The 18423-nt window shown below is 39.0% G+C and overlaps 1 protein-coding gene across 6 annotated transcripts in view; it reads left to right on the plus strand.

Moving 5' to 3' along the window:
- Positions 1-18423, plus strand: part of cadm1a (cell adhesion molecule 1a) — a 465861-nt gene that overhangs the window by 297555 nt on the left and 149883 nt on the right. For 5 of the 6 annotated variants that reach the window (XM_026182490.2, XM_080307311.1, XM_080307312.1 and 2 more), the window contains exon 2: positions 9510-9527. The exons of the other annotated variant lie outside the window; for it this stretch is intronic. In XM_026182490.2, coding sequence (XP_026038275.1) covers positions 9510-9527 — 18 coding nt within the window. The remainder of the gene's footprint in view (positions 1-9509; positions 9528-18423) is intronic. 6 annotated transcript variants of the gene reach the window in all.

Below are 18423 nucleotides of genomic sequence, written 5' to 3' on the forward strand. Positions count from 1 at the left end.
GAATCCAATTAGAGTTCGACTACCTTTACAAATTTTTGTTGGCTGTTGGTTTTGCTTTGTAAGATTGCTTCACATTTTTTGGTAAATTGTCAAAATACATTTTCTGTTTGTAGTTCTTTGGAAGGCACTACACAGAAGGGCGTATCAAATGTCAGGGTCAGCGTTGATCTATGATAGACTAGTGACCTATCCAGCCCCACTGCAACCCCAGTAAGGTAGAGACTCTACAATAATAGAGAGAAAACCCTGGAAGACATCCCCCTTTGAGCAAGCATTTGGTAACTGTGGGAAGAAAAAACTCCCTTTTAGCAGGAAGAACCTTCTGGCAGAATCAGGCTTAGGGAAGGGGGAGCCATCTGCCATTCTGACTACTTGCATTTGTGCATCTGTGACACTTATTCTCTCCCAGTATGTTAAAATAGTTACCATTCAATTTGCATTTGAGAGAAGATGATGATGAAGCTGTTGGGAACTAAGTCAAGAGCACGCACCAGAGTTTAGATTATTTTTCATTGACAGTTCTCCCTCAGATGCCTTTGGACCCTCCACTACACCCCATTGTAGGATTACAGTGGTCCCTGGTTTATTGCGGTAGTTACGTTCTAAAAATAACCTGCAATAGGTGAAATAAGCGAAGTAGCTAACTTTATTTTTTGCAGTTATTATAAATGTTTTAAGGCTGTAAAACCCCTCACTGCACACTTTATACACTTTTCTCCGACAGGCATGAACATTTTCACACTTTTCTCTTTTGATCACGATCGTGGCTCAAGAATTGGCAGTTCGTCTTGTAATTGGAAGGTTGCCGCTTCGAGCACCTGCACCGACAGTCTTGGTCGCCTACTGGTTGCCTACTTGTGGTGATCAGAGGGCCCGGTGGCACCAGTGTCCTCTGTCAGTGCGCCCCAGGGCAGCTGTGGCTACAGTGTAGCTTGCCATCACCAGTGTGTGAATGGGTGTATGACTGAATGTAGTGTATAGCGCTTTGGAGTCCATAGGGACTAAGTAAAGCGCTATACAAATACAGGCCATTTACCATTTGTTTCAACACTCTCAAAGTTCAAACCTTCATAGAAAAATAAGTCCAGTATTATAGAATGAAACCATAGGCACCCGCGGTTGCCTTTGATGGTGCAAAATGTTTCATCTACATTTTTGTGTTTGTTGGAGAAAACATATAGTGCAGCACTTCAGAGTCACACTGCTAGCGATAGAAAATTTAGATAAATTTGACAAGCTGAGCGCATTCTGTACTGTACAGGAGACATGGCATGAGATTGATTGACAATGGTCTACAGCCAATCAGAAAGCAGAACACAATGCGCTGTAAAAAAAGAAAAAAAAACATGCAAAATTGCACAAAACAAATCTGCGAAACAGCGAGACCGCAAAAGGTGAACGGCATTATAGCGAGGGACCACTGTACTCTGACCTGATGCACTGCTTTCAGGTTTCTAAGCTGCAGCTCTTTTACTAAAACCTTCTTTTTGAACTCCAAGTCATACTTTGAGAGACAGCTCTAATCACCAGTGATAATCCTCGGCACAGAGTTGGGACTGCTTGACACAGAAGTTGATGATGTGATCTAAAACAAGTTCTCTGAGCAGATCCAACCCTTCATAGAATAACTTCAGCCTTTTGGCATTCAGTCCCAAACGCATTGGCAACTGTATCAAATTCTTTGTTAACAAAAGAACGGTTTCTGAAATTCAGGTGTAGGTACCTGGCATGAAAAGGCAAGGGTTAATGTAACATTAGAAAGCTATAGTTTTCAGAAACTTGCAATTACATCATACTCTCAGTGTGAATCACCTGCGCTATATTATTATCCATTTTATGGCAGCTGGGTGGATATTGAGACAATAGCAGCTCTCATGAAATGAAGCTTATCCACATTTGAGCGCTGCTTTTGTCCTACATTCCCAGTGCTAAGTGTACACAATTTACCAGATGGTACTGTAAACACACTTCACAATGTAAAATTTCTCTCATAAAAAGGGCCCTTGATGCATAATGTTACACTCTTAAACACTAAGCTATATTACTTTTCCTCATTTTTCTGGCTGCTCTTATCGTTCATGAAAATGCAGGCCTATCTATTCAAAGTCATACGATGCACAAGGCTGCGCATTCATCCACCACCCATGACTTGGTGAATGGCGAGAAAGCATAAGGATTGGGGGGAGTTGGGGACATTACCCTAGGCTTCCTTTTTTTCCCCCTGCACCCTGAGGACACAGCCATTGGTAGTGGAGGGAGGGAGGTTTCTCAGCCTTATCAGCAGACCAGCACCCAGTGCTCTAATCACCAGGTCCCAGAGACAGCCGGAGGTAAAGGGTGAGTGGATGGATGAGCAACATCCAAGGGGAGAAAAAAAAAGGGTGGAAGGAGAGAAGGGAAGGGGAGAAAAAAAAGCTATGTTTATACCTCTTAGGTTACAGCAAATGACAGCTGCTTTCCAGTTCAATGCATAACTGAGTAGAAATCCTTTTGGTGAGAAGAGACAAGTGCAGATTTTGTCCCACAGCACAATGTCAGCAGTGAAATATAGACACTTTGCAGTTGCATCACAAGTCTCTTTGCAAAGATTGCAGGTGCCATCTTGAAAGCATTTCAAAAAGAAGGGCCCTAAAACGATGACTGCTGTATGAGTCAATGTCAATTAAATCATGTTAGCTTGAGTTTATAATCTTTGACTGCCATCGACTCTTACTTTCCTTACTTGTATGTGAGACAGACAGCCTGTGGGTTATTTTAGAGGTTGTGTTCCAAATGGGGTGAACAGGGTATGAAATTGCAAACCAAGATGTTCAGGTTGATAAATGGCTTTTCAGAGACCTCGGCAATGCACGGTGTCCTGTAGGTGTAGTGCATTTGACAGTTATCTGTCGCTGTCAGTCCACTTCCATCATTGTATCTGTTTATCTTGGCACCATTCTGCTCAGAGTCAAGTGTTGGCATCATATGTCTTGTCTTGTTGCTAGCTTACGATTGTGTGAGCGGATCTGCAGTGCTGGATTTTTGTGTTTCAAGTGATTATTTGAACCGGATGAATTGAGAGTCAACATCACACGTTGTAAAACAAATGAATTTACCCTGTGAGAAACTTTTGGTGAAAAGGACGCTATCTTTGAATGTGGTATTCAGTTAATTAATCTGTCCTTGGAGTCTAAATTGAACACAGACAAAAGCCCAGCTTCCGGGCTTGCCGCAATTGTACAATCTCTGATGGAGTTGCCGCTGAGACTGTACAAAAGGTACAAACCTATACTGTATATCTGAACTGATGTGTATGCCACTACGTGAACAAGTACTCTAAATTAAGTCTTTAGTTTCTGTTTGTAACTGGCCTTCAGATTAAGTCATAGAAGTGCGATATGGTCCTTCTATCTATGAGATAGTATAATATCTTTCAAGCTTCCAAAACTGAAAGAAATCACAGTGCTCAGTTTAAACTCTGGTCACATTTTGACACATTTGGGATTGTGGTTTGGGTTTGTTAAACACTCCTTGGCGAACGAGAATATTCTTAATTTCCTTTGATTGTTTATTAGTATTTTTTTGCTTCTTGTGGATTGGCTGTGGAGGAAATGTTGTTTTTGAACCATAAATTTGACAGCCAATCGCATGGATTCGGATCAAGGTCTTGTCTTTTCTTCGAGCTCCTATCTCCCTTTGATGCAAAAGTTTAGTTGTATTTCATACGTCATGGTTTTCTTTTAAAAAAGGCTTTGGGGACCGTAACATATTTGGGCACTCACTGAGCCCTAGAACCTCTCTAACCCTGAGTGAGAATCACACCCCCAGACCAAAACAATTTAAAATTATGTAGAATGATTACAGCGCTATCATAGAAACAGTTAAAGAAACCATGACTATCAGTATTGAGTGGGGAGCAGGTCATGAAGACCTCAAATGGAAGGAAAGTGGTCATGGAGATTTAAAACAAATGTAAAACCATGAATTACAGCCCTACAACACTTCTGAAGGACAAAATTAGGTAATGTTCTTCAATTTTACTTCATCAGCAGAATTCCTTCTGGTAGCATACTTTGCCAAGTCTCACTGAGTTTGAAATACAATAAGGAAGTGCTATAGGCAGTAAATTACACTTTAATATTTGATCAAAAAGCTTTGAAGGCACTCGAGTCCAGGTGTGGTTGCAACCCCTAAACTCATTGTGATAGAGCACATAGTGTTCCATTCTCCACACTTGATTTAGTGCTGTGACTGGTTTAAAAGAAAGACAATAGGATTGGTGGTATTGATAATTAGTTTTTAATGTGGCACACTCATCATGTCCAATTTCATGCCCCTTAGGCAGCTGATCGCAGATTTAATCAACACATTATTGCTTGCTATACTGACTGGAGGGAGGGTTTCTGCCTGTATGTGTGTGTGTGTGTGTGTGTTTAGGTGGTGGTAGGAGTGTGAAGGGGATAGAGCATTAGTATGTTTGTGTGATTGAGGAGCGAGCGAGGGAGGCTGTCAGCATGTGCATCCATCCCAGCAACGTCCCTCTTTGATAGACATTGAATGTGTGTTCCAGGCCATTAACCAAGAGCCACGTTTGAAGATGACGGGGTTGGAAGCTTGCGGTTGTGCTGCGTCGAAGGAAACTGTTGTTATTTTGTTTCCAGTGAACAGTAGTGTCCAGGCCTCCCTCACTTGGTGAATGCAGATGAAAGCCTGCCTGTTACAGTTTTGGTTTTTAGGGTTTTTTATTAGACTACTCTTATAACACCTAGGATTTTATATTTACCTGCTTTACAACTGCAGCGTACAGTGTATATATGTTATATGGTAGTTTTAGAGGCACCCACAATATGTATTCTGCATTAAAATTGTATTTTAATGGCAACAATTGTATTTTTTTTCTTTTGATTATGAAATTGCGATATCAGTTTTTTGGGCAGTTGATCAGATGATCAGAACCAAAATTTTTAGTGTGGAATATATTGTGACATTTTTGTGAGATTATTAAAGATATCACAGATTTAATTCCTAAAAGTCCTGGTGATACTTCACCCTTTTTCCTGACATTGTCAGATTTTTTCCCCCCTGACCATCCTATTAGAACGCTCCTTGTTACGTCCCATAAATTGGTCTACAGCATGAGGGGTGTAGCACTTAAAGGGTCCTGGTAAAACTAAGAGTCAGAAAGACACATTCTTGACAAAAACTGAAACAAAAGAACAGCAAATCCCCAACATTGGTCAAGAAAATGGCTGAATTTAAAGATCACCCCTGTAGCTCACAACTTTGCCAAACTACTGTTGGAGAGGTCTTTTCTGGAGCCTTTTGAGTGAGTAGTAACATGTAAGTAGGAAGAAGTAAAAAAGGACACTCTAGAGCTAGACCTTTTAACGTGGCACACCCACTGAGAAGTCAGAGTCGGATATATATCCTTGCTAAAGCCAGCTACTATTTGACCAGTAAGATGTGATGGTAACTGATAGGCTGGTGGTGGGAAATGAAGATACTGACCACTGGATGACCTGTGGACTTGGTTGAAGATTGGTGCTGCAACTGCAGCTAGTGGTATCTTAGCATGCTACAAACAATGTTAACTGGTTGTATTATTTGTCTTTGAAAACCGCTAGTCTTTGATTTCATTTATTTTCTGCTGTGTTTTACGTGCATCTATTTGAAAGAGTGAGTGTAAACACAAAAAACTATTTTATTTCATGTGCTGGAATGTGCAGAAAATAGGTTTAAATGTTAAACAAATTTCTTCCAGTCAGAGAATGTTGCATATAATTTAATGTTTGCTTGAAGTTAAAAGATTAAAACTAATAAAACGAGTTTTAAAAAGAGACTTTTCATTTGATTACATTTTATATGATAGATTATGCAGAAAAGATAGATTATGAATTGGGCTGAAAGAGCTATTGCCTTATTACCTATTTAGGGGATAAATCATGTTTTAAAAAGTAACTAATTACTTTTGAAAATAAGTAATCAGTAAAAGTAACAGGATTACTTTTTTCTGGTAGTAATCAATAATTTGTTACTGATTACTTTTTTCAAGTAACTTGACCAACACTGATTATGAGAATGTAAATAATTAGCTTAACCAACTAGTGATGGTAGCTGTGTTTTCCTAAAAACATTGGGGGTCTGTAGGCCTGTAAAATGTAGAAAGTAATCACAATGAAAACCCTACATTTGACTGAAAATAGTACGAAGAAAAATATGTTAAAAATTGAAAAATGTTCAATCGTTTTTGAATTTTATTTTGATGAGCAGAACTATAAAAACAAAATCACTTCTGTGTGACAGCTGCTAAGAATTCACAAGTTGCTCTTGACCACCACTCTCTGCAAGCAGACCATAATAAGTTGTCAGGCTGCACAGTGAGTACAGAGAAAGGGGAAGAGGCAGAAAATCAGACAACTGGAGCCAGAAAGAGTAGTGGCAGTGTTTATCTTGAACTACTTAACTCCCTGGCTCTGAGTCAAATGTAGAGAGAGACATTGGGAGATAGTGGAGGCCTTCATTAAATGCAGCTCAGGCCCTGGTGAAACCCTGGTTAATGTCCCTATCATCTCTGGAGTGGTCCAGCATCCAGCTCTCTGTCCAAATGACTCATGTTTAATGCATCTGTGCAGCGCTTGTCATTTAACCTCACCTCCGGAGGTTGTGGGTTGAGGTGGGACGGCGAAGGCTCCCGCAAGGCCCACAAGGGGCAAAGCGCCATGCAGTTATTCTTTACCCGCTCTCCATTTGCTTAACATGGGGAGAGCTGCTCCATGTCTCCCCTATTGCTGGGTAATCTCCCCAGAACTAACCCCCACCCCGTCGCACTGCATGAACCTGAACTCAAGGGTGGTCTGGCTTGGATATGTGGCTCTCTGAAGAACTCTGTTACTCCCATCCTAGTGTGCTGAATGTTTAAACAGGATACACCTGAGACTTTAACTTAACAGTCAGCTCTTTTGCTGGACCATGTATAGCAGCGGTCCTCAACCCCCGGGCCTCGGACCGGTACCGGTCCCGTGAGTCGTTTGGTACCGGGCCGCGAGCGTTGAGGCTCAGGTGTGAAATGTATAGTTTTCAGGGTTTTTATTGGTTTTCAGCATTATTTTGTTATCGTTTTTATCGTTAACTTGGTTTTCCTGGGTCTTTTCACGTGTTTTATGAATAAATCTACTAGTTTTATTTTGTTGTATTTATCCGCGACACCTTAAAGGCTGTCCGTGAAAATAATGTCGGGCATAAACCGGTCCGTGGCGCGAAAAAGGTTGGGGACCGCTGATGTATAGCGTTGGTTAAACACTTTGATAAAAGCTACGAATGAGGAGTTTTTACTACCAATTTTACTAGTTTATGAAATTTATTACGCCATTGCATGACACATCTTACTCCCTTTGATTTTTTTCATCATCACGTTAAGCTCATAAATAAACCTGTCCAGATAATTACAGTCCACAAAAAGACTCACCAACATACATCTTTACCACCGGCAAAGCTGTGTAACGGGATATAAGAGAGCTGATTTTGTTTTTGAGCATTTTCCTCTTATTTTCCCCGCTTACATGCGAAGACAGGCTCTCCTTCTAAACACTCCTTCTCTCTCACTTGCACACACCCACTCAATCTCTGCCTCGCTTTCTTGATCTGGATAATGGTAATTAGAATATCACCATGATTGAAATTTGGCAAAAGTTGAAGAGGAAATAGGTTTTCTAATCAAAAGCTGCCTCATAGCTGGAATCCTGATGCTTACTTGGCTGAAAAATGTTCCTCAACGATGGGGGCCTAAACGGATGCCAAACTGTATACTGATGGCCAACTCTGCTCTTTTTCTACTGATGTCCCCGCTGAGGCTGATATAGCTGATCATGCTGGTTTACATTTATTTATTTTAAAAGTGGGTGTTTTTCTCTAATCTTTGAACGGGCCCACCATAAGTGACATATTTAGTTTCTTAGCTGAATGAGAGCAATAGCTTTTATTATAAAATTATGTTTTTGGCACAGTCTTTGGCGGTTAAAAAGTACATACATCAAAATACATGCATATATGCATAGATAAACGTACCGCAATACAGCAAAAGTCTTAAGCCACCCTTCTTTGCTTTTTTGAAAAGGGAAAAAATGCATGCAAAAATGTATTGAAAGGTGCAAACATACAGTGAAACACAGTATACAAGGCAATTGTAACAAGCTCGAAAGTCAATATTTGTTGCATAGTTGCATACATTTTTACAAACTCCCCAGCACCACTGGCTGAAATGCAACCCCAAACCTCAGCCATACTTTGCAGATGGCTGTGGGCACTCACTGATGTACCTCTCTCCTGACCTCGTCCTTCATTTCTGTATTGGCAATGATTTGAACCAACAAATTCAGATTCATTACTCCATACGACTGATTTTAGTCCAGTTCTTGTGTAATTTGGCATACCTCTACCTTTTCTCCCTGTTTCCTTTGCTTAAGAATCGCTTCTTGAAAACCATCCTTGCACTGAGGTTTCAGTGAGCAGTAGTTGGATTAACTGAAGGTCCAGATGTATCTCTCAGGTTCTGTGTCAGGTCTTCGTTGGATTTTTTTTTAAAATTTCTTAAAGACATGACTTTCAGGTACTGTTTGTAAGATGTGTGTTTTTAAGCCTTGCTAATTCTTCTTTTACATCTACTAATCTAACTTTTTTCCCGTGCACACCTATGCCAGGTTTTCAGCTAATAACTCTTTAGGAATCACCTTGTTGTTGCAAAAATACAATTTTTTGCCTGTCAAACTGTGCTACCTTTGCCATTTTCCATACATTCAATTGAGAACATTGGTGTTATTTCACATTGTTTGCAGAAATGTTTGGGGAGTGCACTGGTTGGGTGCATTTTTAATGTTTGAATGACTATTAAAAATACAAGAAAGTCTGATTCCTTGGACCTGAAATATAAAGAAACAGGGGTCTCAAACATGCACTGTAGTAGATCTAGCTTTTATGAGAATGTCTTTTTCTCTCCATAGAACAAAAATAAGAACCTAGCATGTTATAAAATGATATAGTTTGGTTAATTTGTAGAAAAGACAGAAAAATGTGTTTGTGCATGGGATTATGTGCTCGACTGTTTCTTGGCTGGGAGCTGGAGCTTCCTGGATGTTCTGCCGGTTGCTTGGCAAACTCACACCGTTGCCTATGATGTAATTCCTTTCTAAATACGGTATTATTCTAATCTGATTCAATCCATATTTCAGTCCTTTAACCAGTAAAAGGTAAAAGCTGTGCTATTTGTATGGCATAGCTAAGAGCTTTGTTCAGTGACTGTATAATGTTTTTAAAAATGCTGTTTTTAATTTTTAATTTTCTTGTTAAAACGCTGAAAAAGCATGATTGTTGTTTCCCTTTGGATTCTTACCTTATTTGTCCTGTACTGTACTTGCATGCACCTTTATGCACTGGCAAATCAACTTTGAATGAGGTTTTAAACGCTAATCTCCCTTTCTGTTTCTCCCCACTGCTTCTCCTCTTCCCACCTACTGTACCCTCCTCCACAAACACAGGAGCTGCACAGGACCCAGGTAAGCCTCCCCCACATCTCCTTTCCTTCTCCTGACCACAACCTCCCACCATATTCGAGCTTTTGTTTCATTTCAAATACATGCTTCCTCTTTCATCTCGTATTTTTGCACTGTGTGTCAAATCTGCAGTCTTTCTCTCAGCATCTCTCAAGCTCACATTTTGATTTTTGTCTACCTCACCCTTGCGAACTCATGCTGCTGTCATTGATGCTGATGTCTTCTGTCGCTTACCGGCATTCTAAGTAGCGCTAGCTTGAGCAACTTAGTACACACTGCACAGAGAGAGAGTTCAATGATCCGAAGGGTCTTATTTCAACAATATTTTTTTTCAAAATAAAAGAAAAAGCATTTAAAATTAAAGCTTTTGGGAGGGAAAAAATTGGACTTTGCAGTTTTGCTGTTCTACATTTGTACACACAGACAGTGCATTTATGTCGCAGACTGCTAGTGGCAGTGATTTAAAAATGATAAGAGGATATAGCTTTCACTACTTTGGTATTACATTTCATTGTTGCATTGTCGTAATTACCTATTAAGCTTTCATTCAGGAGATAATGATGTTGCCTTTCAAATCAAATGTGTGTAATCATATTCTTATTAATTTTACATGCGAGCTGGAGTGTTACAATTATTTTGGGAGAGAAAGAGACGAGTACAGAAGGTGAAAGGTGTGGCTGCTGACAGCAAACCACAACCACAGCGTGTGTTTGTCTGTGTGTGTGTCTTTGTCAGTAGAGATTTGATAGTTTCTTCCAAACTGAAAAATCCAGAAAGGAGTTGTTTTTGGAAAACGTGCTCAGAGGTGCATGTTACGCTGTTTTAGAGCAACCTGTGTGATCTGTTTTTCCTCTGTAGCCTCTGGTAACGACATCTTAACCCCATATATCGTGGTAAGGTCTGGGGTAAGTCTTCGAGATGATAATGATGATGATTATGGGAGATTTTTTGTGCTGTTTGTTTGTCTGTATTTCCGTCATCAGCAAGACTGTACAAAAACTCAGCCTGGATTTTATGAGGTGGAATATGGGCAAAAGAAGAACCCATTAAATTCTAATGATCCGGCTCACACTCTTGAAACTTGCAAAAAAGGCAATAAGCATTAGCTTTACTGGATCTCTTGTAGTTATTATTATGATTGTGATTTCAAATGCCTTGAGCTGTGAAAAACAGGAATTTCCATCCTATTATGTTTACTACCACGTTCTTCCTCTATACATTTCTTTAATTTCATTAAATACAAACCTGTTTCTTTCTTTCCATTGGCTCAGACTGACTCACACAGATTGCGATATGCCTACAGTCTGTCTGTATTTATAAGTCAAACAGTAATTATTTGCAACCCTTCACCAATCTGTCTCAGAGTAATTGCAGTCAGTCCGTGTCAGGCCTCGATTACTTGGAGACAGTTTGTCTCTAACCAGGTGACCTGTCCAATCACCTCGTGATCTAAAATGGATATCCAGAGGTTGGGATTGTTGCCTTCCCAACCTCTAGGAAACCAGCTGGTTGCTGCAAGCTCTCGCAATCAGTCATCGGGCGCAAAAATTAAATGCACCGATTTCTCGTTGTTCCATCCAAGTCGAATTGTGCCACCAGTTAATATACAGATTTCAAAATGCAGCATTTGAGTTTTAGCAAAAATATTCTGTCTGCTGTGAACAAAAACTCCAGCAACAACTATCTGATGTACAAGCAAATAATTTAACAGCTGCTCCGCTGAATGAGAAAAGTGAGTAATGTTGGGTATTAAGGCAAACCTGCAGAGCTCCATCCGGCGGTACTTATTGTTGTTTAAGGTCTCTGAGTGATTTAGGCGGCTTAGACTGCAACTGGACGGTGATGCTTTTCAGACAACATCTAGCTTTCTTTGACATTTTAATGTCCCCGACTTGCTTTCTTAAAAAGTGTTTATGTATTATGTATTACACCATCATATCGACACACTGTGCTATATAATCATTTTGGTGTCCTGACTTATCAGGGCATGAAAGCTGCTCCAACTAATACTGTAAGGCTAAAAGAATATACTACATTATGACATGAGGATGAACTGTCCTCTGTTCCTTCCTTGCTTTGCTTCAGCTATTCCTTTTAAAACATAGTGGCTTTTACTCAGCAATAATTGGGGTTTAGTGCAAAAATCGCCACCTTTCCAACAAAAAATTATGCTGCATATCATGCCATGCTGCCTCTCTTAACGTCTTCACTCCTCCTCTCACCATCTCTCCTCTACCAAGCCTTTTAATCCAATTAGCAATGCCAGTGACAGTTATTTATATGTACATGAATTAGAATTGAAGAGCAGGAGATCCTCCCTAGGGGCTGATTGGACAGAGCCCAGTCCTTCACAGGCCTGTTCTCGGTCACAAACCTGTCCGGTTGCCACCAAGCAGTGGTGGTCTCTCAGCTTATCACATACAAAGCAGCGACAAAAACTCATTGCAACATGCATTGCAAATGACAGTTACCCGTTACCTTGGACTTTATTGTGAAAACCAAATCAGTGGGTACTTTTTATCCCCAGCACAGAAAGACTTTGACCGTGTTGTTTCATCTTTTTTAGTGTTTTCTAAAACCGTCACAATTTAAGAAATATTTGACACATTCAAATTGGGACACTCTAATAAGCTGTCTTCTCGGTGTTCAGGTTCATCTTAGATCTATGTTTCTGTTGCATTCCATTGCGTGGACTGAAATAGTGGGAGTGCCAAATGAGTGTGTAAGCTGCCAAATCTGGCTCGCTTACCCTTTTGAACTATTTGCCAATGATTGCAGTACTTCAGAGGGGTAGAAAAAGGCATGTCACAGTGCTGCCAGCCTTATCCTTTAAAGATTTTAAGGTTTTAACAACACGTTTGAAATACAGTTTTAGAAATGTCTAAATTTACATTCATTAGCAATGCCACTTTAAGTCCAGCAGTACAAACATTAATGTTTGCAGTTATAAATTAAGAGTTGTTGGCCTGCAAAGTCACTTTAACATTCCATTTGTAAAATTATTCACTTTTGGTTAATTATGAGAACTCAATAAATGTGCCAGATGGCTTTTTTTTTGGCTTAAATTAATACAAAATTAACTCTAGGACTGCTTTATTTTAGCTTTTGGAATAAGTGCTCTCATTGTGCTTCTGTTTTCTACAACAAATTATACTGAAATAAAATGTAAAAGGAGCAACAAGATGGAAAATGAGTGACCAAAAATAGAGGACTGGATTTATTTTAGGCTTGTATGATTAAGCCGGTGTTTAAGGCATGTGATTAAATTCAAGATGTCTGTGAAGTAAAATAATATAGCTTAGTTCACAGCCCAAGAATAAATATCAAATTCAAAAAAGAAAGAAGGAAAAAAGAGATGACACAAGTTGAGACAGTTGGCGCACTATTAATAATAGCTCATGGAGATGTGCTCTACTGCCTTTCCTAAGCGAAGCATGCGGATACCGTTCAGCTCAAAGTTCTCATCATGTCGAAGTGCTTTAACTTTGTTGATTTTATACAAACTAAAATATGAATCAGTCAGTAGAGAACGTCCCATCTGCATTCAACATGGCTACAATCTTAAGTCTATAAAAAAATGACATAATTTCAAGGTTTGAAAAGTGAAAACAATGACAACAAGCCTTAAACTAACAAATGGCCAGTAGGGGAAAATCCTCTGGTTGGGAAAATGTAATCTGGTTACACTGAAGTAAAAAAAATCATTTGAAGTTTTTTTTAATGATCTCAGTTATTAGTTTAATTTCTTGTTGAATTCTAGGTAATGTTCATGCTGTAAATTATATCCCATTAAAGGATCATAAAGTAGGGTTTGCTATAGGGCGAGCCTACCATTGTGACCACATGTCTCTCAGATGGTCACACAGGCCTAGAGACTGGTCAGTGAGAAAAAAATGTGTTTTCCCCTGACGGTTAGATGTGGTTGCTGGTAGTTGCTAGGAGAAATTAGTACCCTCCCAAAGATTGGCCATTGTTTGCATGAACGGCACTGACTTGTCTGCTAACACTCGCCTTTTATTCTCTGAGCTATAGTGAACCTCGAGCAAAGTGCTTGCCTTTTACGTTCTGTTTTAGGTTTGTGTTTGACTATAGCTCGGATAGTACGGGTGAGTGTTTGCATACAAGTCGGCGTCTTTCATGCAAACTATAAGCGGCCACCTCTAGTGACCAAAGCAATCATAAGGAAGTTTTTGGTACATTACCATATACCATTTAACCTAGCAACCCCCAGCAACCATTTGCCAATGGGTCAGGGAACACCTGTGGTTTAACCAATCTCTTGTCCTGGGTGACTTAGACCTAACATGAGCATGTTTTTCCATTCAAGAGTTGATTCAACTGTTAAAGTACTTCTCAGCTTTTCAAAATATTCTCAACCAAAGAAGGAGGAGAAATAATAGTAGCATCAGCTAAATCACTGACACATTTTTATTTTTGTTTACTGGAGTAAACCAGTACTAAAAAGAATAACGTTTTCACAGACTTGAGAACAAGAAAAACATTTCTTGTTGTCAGAGGTCATGGTGTTTTCTTAGTTTACCCACCACTACAGACAAGAGTTCTTTTTACCTGCAATGGGGACTCGCGTATTTGTTCTGTGCGCCAATCAATAGAATGGAAGACGTGCGAGGACAGAGGTGGGCTGAGGGACAGCAGTTAAACAGAAGGAGTCTTATCCATGTGTGCACAGACGGGCTCTTTGAACACATACAAGCATGCATTTGCACCTTTGCAGCCCCATATACACACAAACACGTCGAGTACAGCTCAGATTAATGACTGAATCAATCACACGCATACAGTGTTTGCTTGTCATCCTGTATGCTTTCCTTTTATAAGACAATTTCAATTTCCCAGGCTACTGAAGCTCTATCAGCGTTTCCACAGAATATGTATTCAGCAAGGTCATCTCTCACTGCACCAAGAAATTTCCCTGCCACGAGGATGTGTCTTTGCTGTTGAAATGTCAATAGTCCCCCAGTCGGATGCATTGCAATCTACATTTGTCAATACATGCTGCTTAGAGCCATACCATGAGCAAAGCATGCGGCTCATTCATTAAGTAAACCTTTTTTTTCCTTTTACTCAGGTTGATTCCTGTTGGCTCTGATTTATTCACTTACCGGTAATAAGCACACAAGGTCTGAATTTTATTCAAATGCTCAAGTGTTCATTTAAATTTTGGATTAGAAATTTTAGCGCTACAGAATGTCATATTTTTACCGTTTAGGTATTCCTAATTTAGAAAAGTAAAAATATAAGAATTCACCAGTGTATAGGAGGATTCAGTAGACATCATGCTGACTGCCATCTCTTGCCTTTTGGTAAATAAAATGACACCGACTCACTGATGCCAGTGGCCAGTATTTCTCTTTTGTGTCACTTTCAGTTTTGCGGTCGTTAAATGTTCAAAGATTGTGTGACGAAGGACAGAAGAACTTTGAAACAGCCTTGTTACTTTTTACAACAAAGATTTGTTTGTTCCCTTGGCACAAACTGGGTTATAAAGAACCACAATAAAAACAAGAAATACCACTGATACATTGTCGCACAAGTAATTGGTCAATTTATTAATACAATTCGTCTATTCAGCCGACAACAGTCCTCTCGGGGCAAACCAGAAACCAAATGATTCCCTCTGCGCAGCATTTGGTGACAGGGGAGGGGAAAAAAAGTCTTTTAACAGGAACAAACCGAACAGCAGAACCAGGCTCGGGGAGGGTGACCATCTGCCACAGCCAGTTGGGGTGAGGGTGAAGCAAAGAGAGGGAAAAGAAGAGCACAGAGAGACAACAAACGATACAATAGGAAGCACTCTGCAGGTTGGCGGGACCAGTAACAAGCTCTGGAGCCGGTATCATCCCAGATTATCACTGTTGGTGCATCCTTGCAAAAATATATCATTCAGACCTTTCAATTATAGATCCTAACACTGCCTCTGCATTATGCCAGGGAGAAGAGAATGTAATAAGATGTAAAGGGTAAGGGAACTGCATCCCATAAAAAAATTACAGCTCACACTGAGCATAGGTTAGACCCCCTGCTCTTGCCTGTACTAAGAGTAGGCACAGAGCTCAGTAAAACAGCTTTTATGGAGGCAGCTTCTTCTACGGTACTTGGAATAAACTAAAAAAGTTGAAGTTAAAAGTATAGGTTTCAACTTGCTGATGAATGTTGTTATTATTTAAAGATGAAGCTACAGTAGAGCAAGCAAAAAAGCCAACAGTATGTCTGTGTTGTTGTTCTGACCTTGTCTGCCTTTAATCTTAAATATCCAAAGTTATTGGGCCAGTCGATTTGATCATCTGCAGGATTGTGACCTTTATTACCTTTGAGGAAAACCTACAGATAAAGCAATAGCTCCCAAAATTAACATCAGAGATTTTGCACTTTATGAGGTTTTAATAATAAATAATAATAATACATTTTATTTATAGGCGCCAAGCACAAGCACAAGAACAATAGCAACAATACAATATAATAAAACATAGCAAAATATAATTTAGACAAAAAAACAAGCATGAAAGTATAAAAGCTGAACAAGGTCAAAATGGACTAAAACAGAATCAGGTGTATACAATTCTGAATAGATGGGTTTTGAGAGGTGATTTAAAAGTGGTGAGAGAGTAGAGTTTTGCAAGCATAACGCAAGCCAACGCTCCAGCGTGGCCGCAACTGAAAAATTATTCATATATGACACACGTCTCAAACGTCAGAATGATAACAATGCATGCTTCCAGTGTTTTAGATGTCTGCTTGCTTTCTCTCCTCCCGCTTGAGTCAGACAACCCTTGCAGGGCTTTATTGTGATGTGATCTGATGTACTGAGAGCGTAATAAAATCTAAATGGTTGAACTTTGACCACAAACACGTCTTGATCGTTAAGGAAAATGGCACAGCTGTTTCAACTGTTTCATCTCCTAATTAATCTGTCATAATGCAGATACAATATCATGGCAGTGGCTGTTTAAAGTAATTATCTTTGACATTTTCAGATAAATAGACATTTGCCTTGTTGCTCACTATCACTACCTGATAAAAGAAACCGGTGATTGAACTTTAAGTTAGACAAATTGTGTGTAAAAAAAAAAAAAAATCATGTGAGCAATATAACTGTCATAACCTCATCACTAAGGTAGTTCAAGGTAATTCAAAAAAGATTTAAACTGAAATAGATGTGTATGGGCTTTATGTTGCTATGCTTTATATTATTTTCAGTATAAAACTGGTGCTGATGTTGTCATCATCTTGAAGTTAAATGGAGTTAATTTCGAGCTTTTTGTTGTTGCAAAAACAGGAAGTAAGTAGGAGAAAATGTTGGGCTTTTTCCTTGAAGCAAGAAAAGCATAGCCTGCTTTTTGTCCACTGAGAGGAGACGATTAAGCGTGCATACATCAAATCACATTTCAGGAATTATAATCAAATGTTTTTAAATAATTCAGCTACGGCTTGATATTTGTTTTAAATATTCATTCTTTGATTAGTGGATGTAATAATGTGTACTGTCTCAGTTGTAGCTTTTATTGACATTTTACTTTTGATTAAAACCAATTATCTTAATGAAATCAACATAAAATAATAAATGACTGTATGCAATATTTGATAGTTGCACAACAAACACAGCAAAGCAGAAATACTGGCCATCTTATAGCATCAGTTTTGTAGGAAATGTTTATGAACTGGTAAACAACCATGTGAATGTTTTAAAACCGTACATATATTGTAAAAACAAGAATTAAGGAATATGAATAACAGCAACTACTGTGCTGATATGTATCTATCTTCAGGGAACTGATCAAATACACGTCAAAGAGAAGATAACCATTGAGGAAGATGAATGCATGACAGACCAAATGTGTTGGCAGATGTAAACACCAGACTGTATTAAGCCAAACATCATGTTCTTTTCAAGCAGTCAGAATCAATCAGAAACAATCGGGATAAAAGAAATGTTTGTATTCAACTGCAGCCAGTGAGTCTAAGAACTTGGGTAAATAAATAGATGATGAAGAAAGAAATGTTGGTGTACAAATATTGCAACTTGTTTCAAATTCAGCTTATTTCAAGAATATGCTAGAATGCTAAAGTGAATGTTAACGCAATATCTGAAATCAACAGAAACTGAATCATAATTTTAGGGTGTGAATGGTGTTATTACGGAAAAAAACGACTTTCTCACCATATAAATATAGCTGAGTACAACAGTGTAATCAATGTTACAAAAATACAAGACTTTTTTTTTCTGATTCTCAAACTCCAGCAAGATATGAGATCTCTAGTGAGCAAATGATTAACATTTAAAAATATTCCAAATGACAACAAACCATATAATATTAACCTATTTCATAGCTGCTAAAGTAAGACACAAGGGAAGAAATATAACAAAAGGTGTTTGCGTAATTTATTTAATGGTTGTAAAATAGTTACTGTGGCAACATTGTAGCGTTACGGCCAGTGCTGCGGATCGGGGTATATTCACAATGCCTGCATTTACACTGCATTTAGCCTTTAGTAAACTTTGGTTCTCAGAACTACATTTATTGCTTTTGTTTTGTTTTTTGCATAAACAGTGAATAAATTACAATGCAATTACTATTACAATCACAATGCACGTAACTTGGAAAGAATCCCTCGATGCTGACCACAAAGAGAGCTACCATGAGATTAACACAAGGCTTTTGCCTTTTTAACCCATTGTTTGGGTGCAATGCCGAAATAATGGCTTTATGAATTCAGCCTAGTACTTTAGACAATGCTGTTGCTGAGTAGAGTCTTGGGAGCTTCAAAAAGACAACTGGACTTCTTTAGGCTCGCAAAGGCTTCTCTCCCAGAGGCTTCTTGAGTTCTGAAAAGGTCGGAGAGTCCGAGGCATTTAACCCCTAGTGAGGGCTGTGCTCTT

Source organism: Astatotilapia calliptera, chromosome 10 (genome assembly GCF_964374335.1).
Source record: "Astatotilapia calliptera chromosome 10, fAstCal68.1, whole genome shotgun sequence".
NCBI classification, from domain to species: domain Eukaryota; kingdom Metazoa; phylum Chordata; class Actinopteri; order Cichliformes; family Cichlidae; genus Astatotilapia; species Astatotilapia calliptera.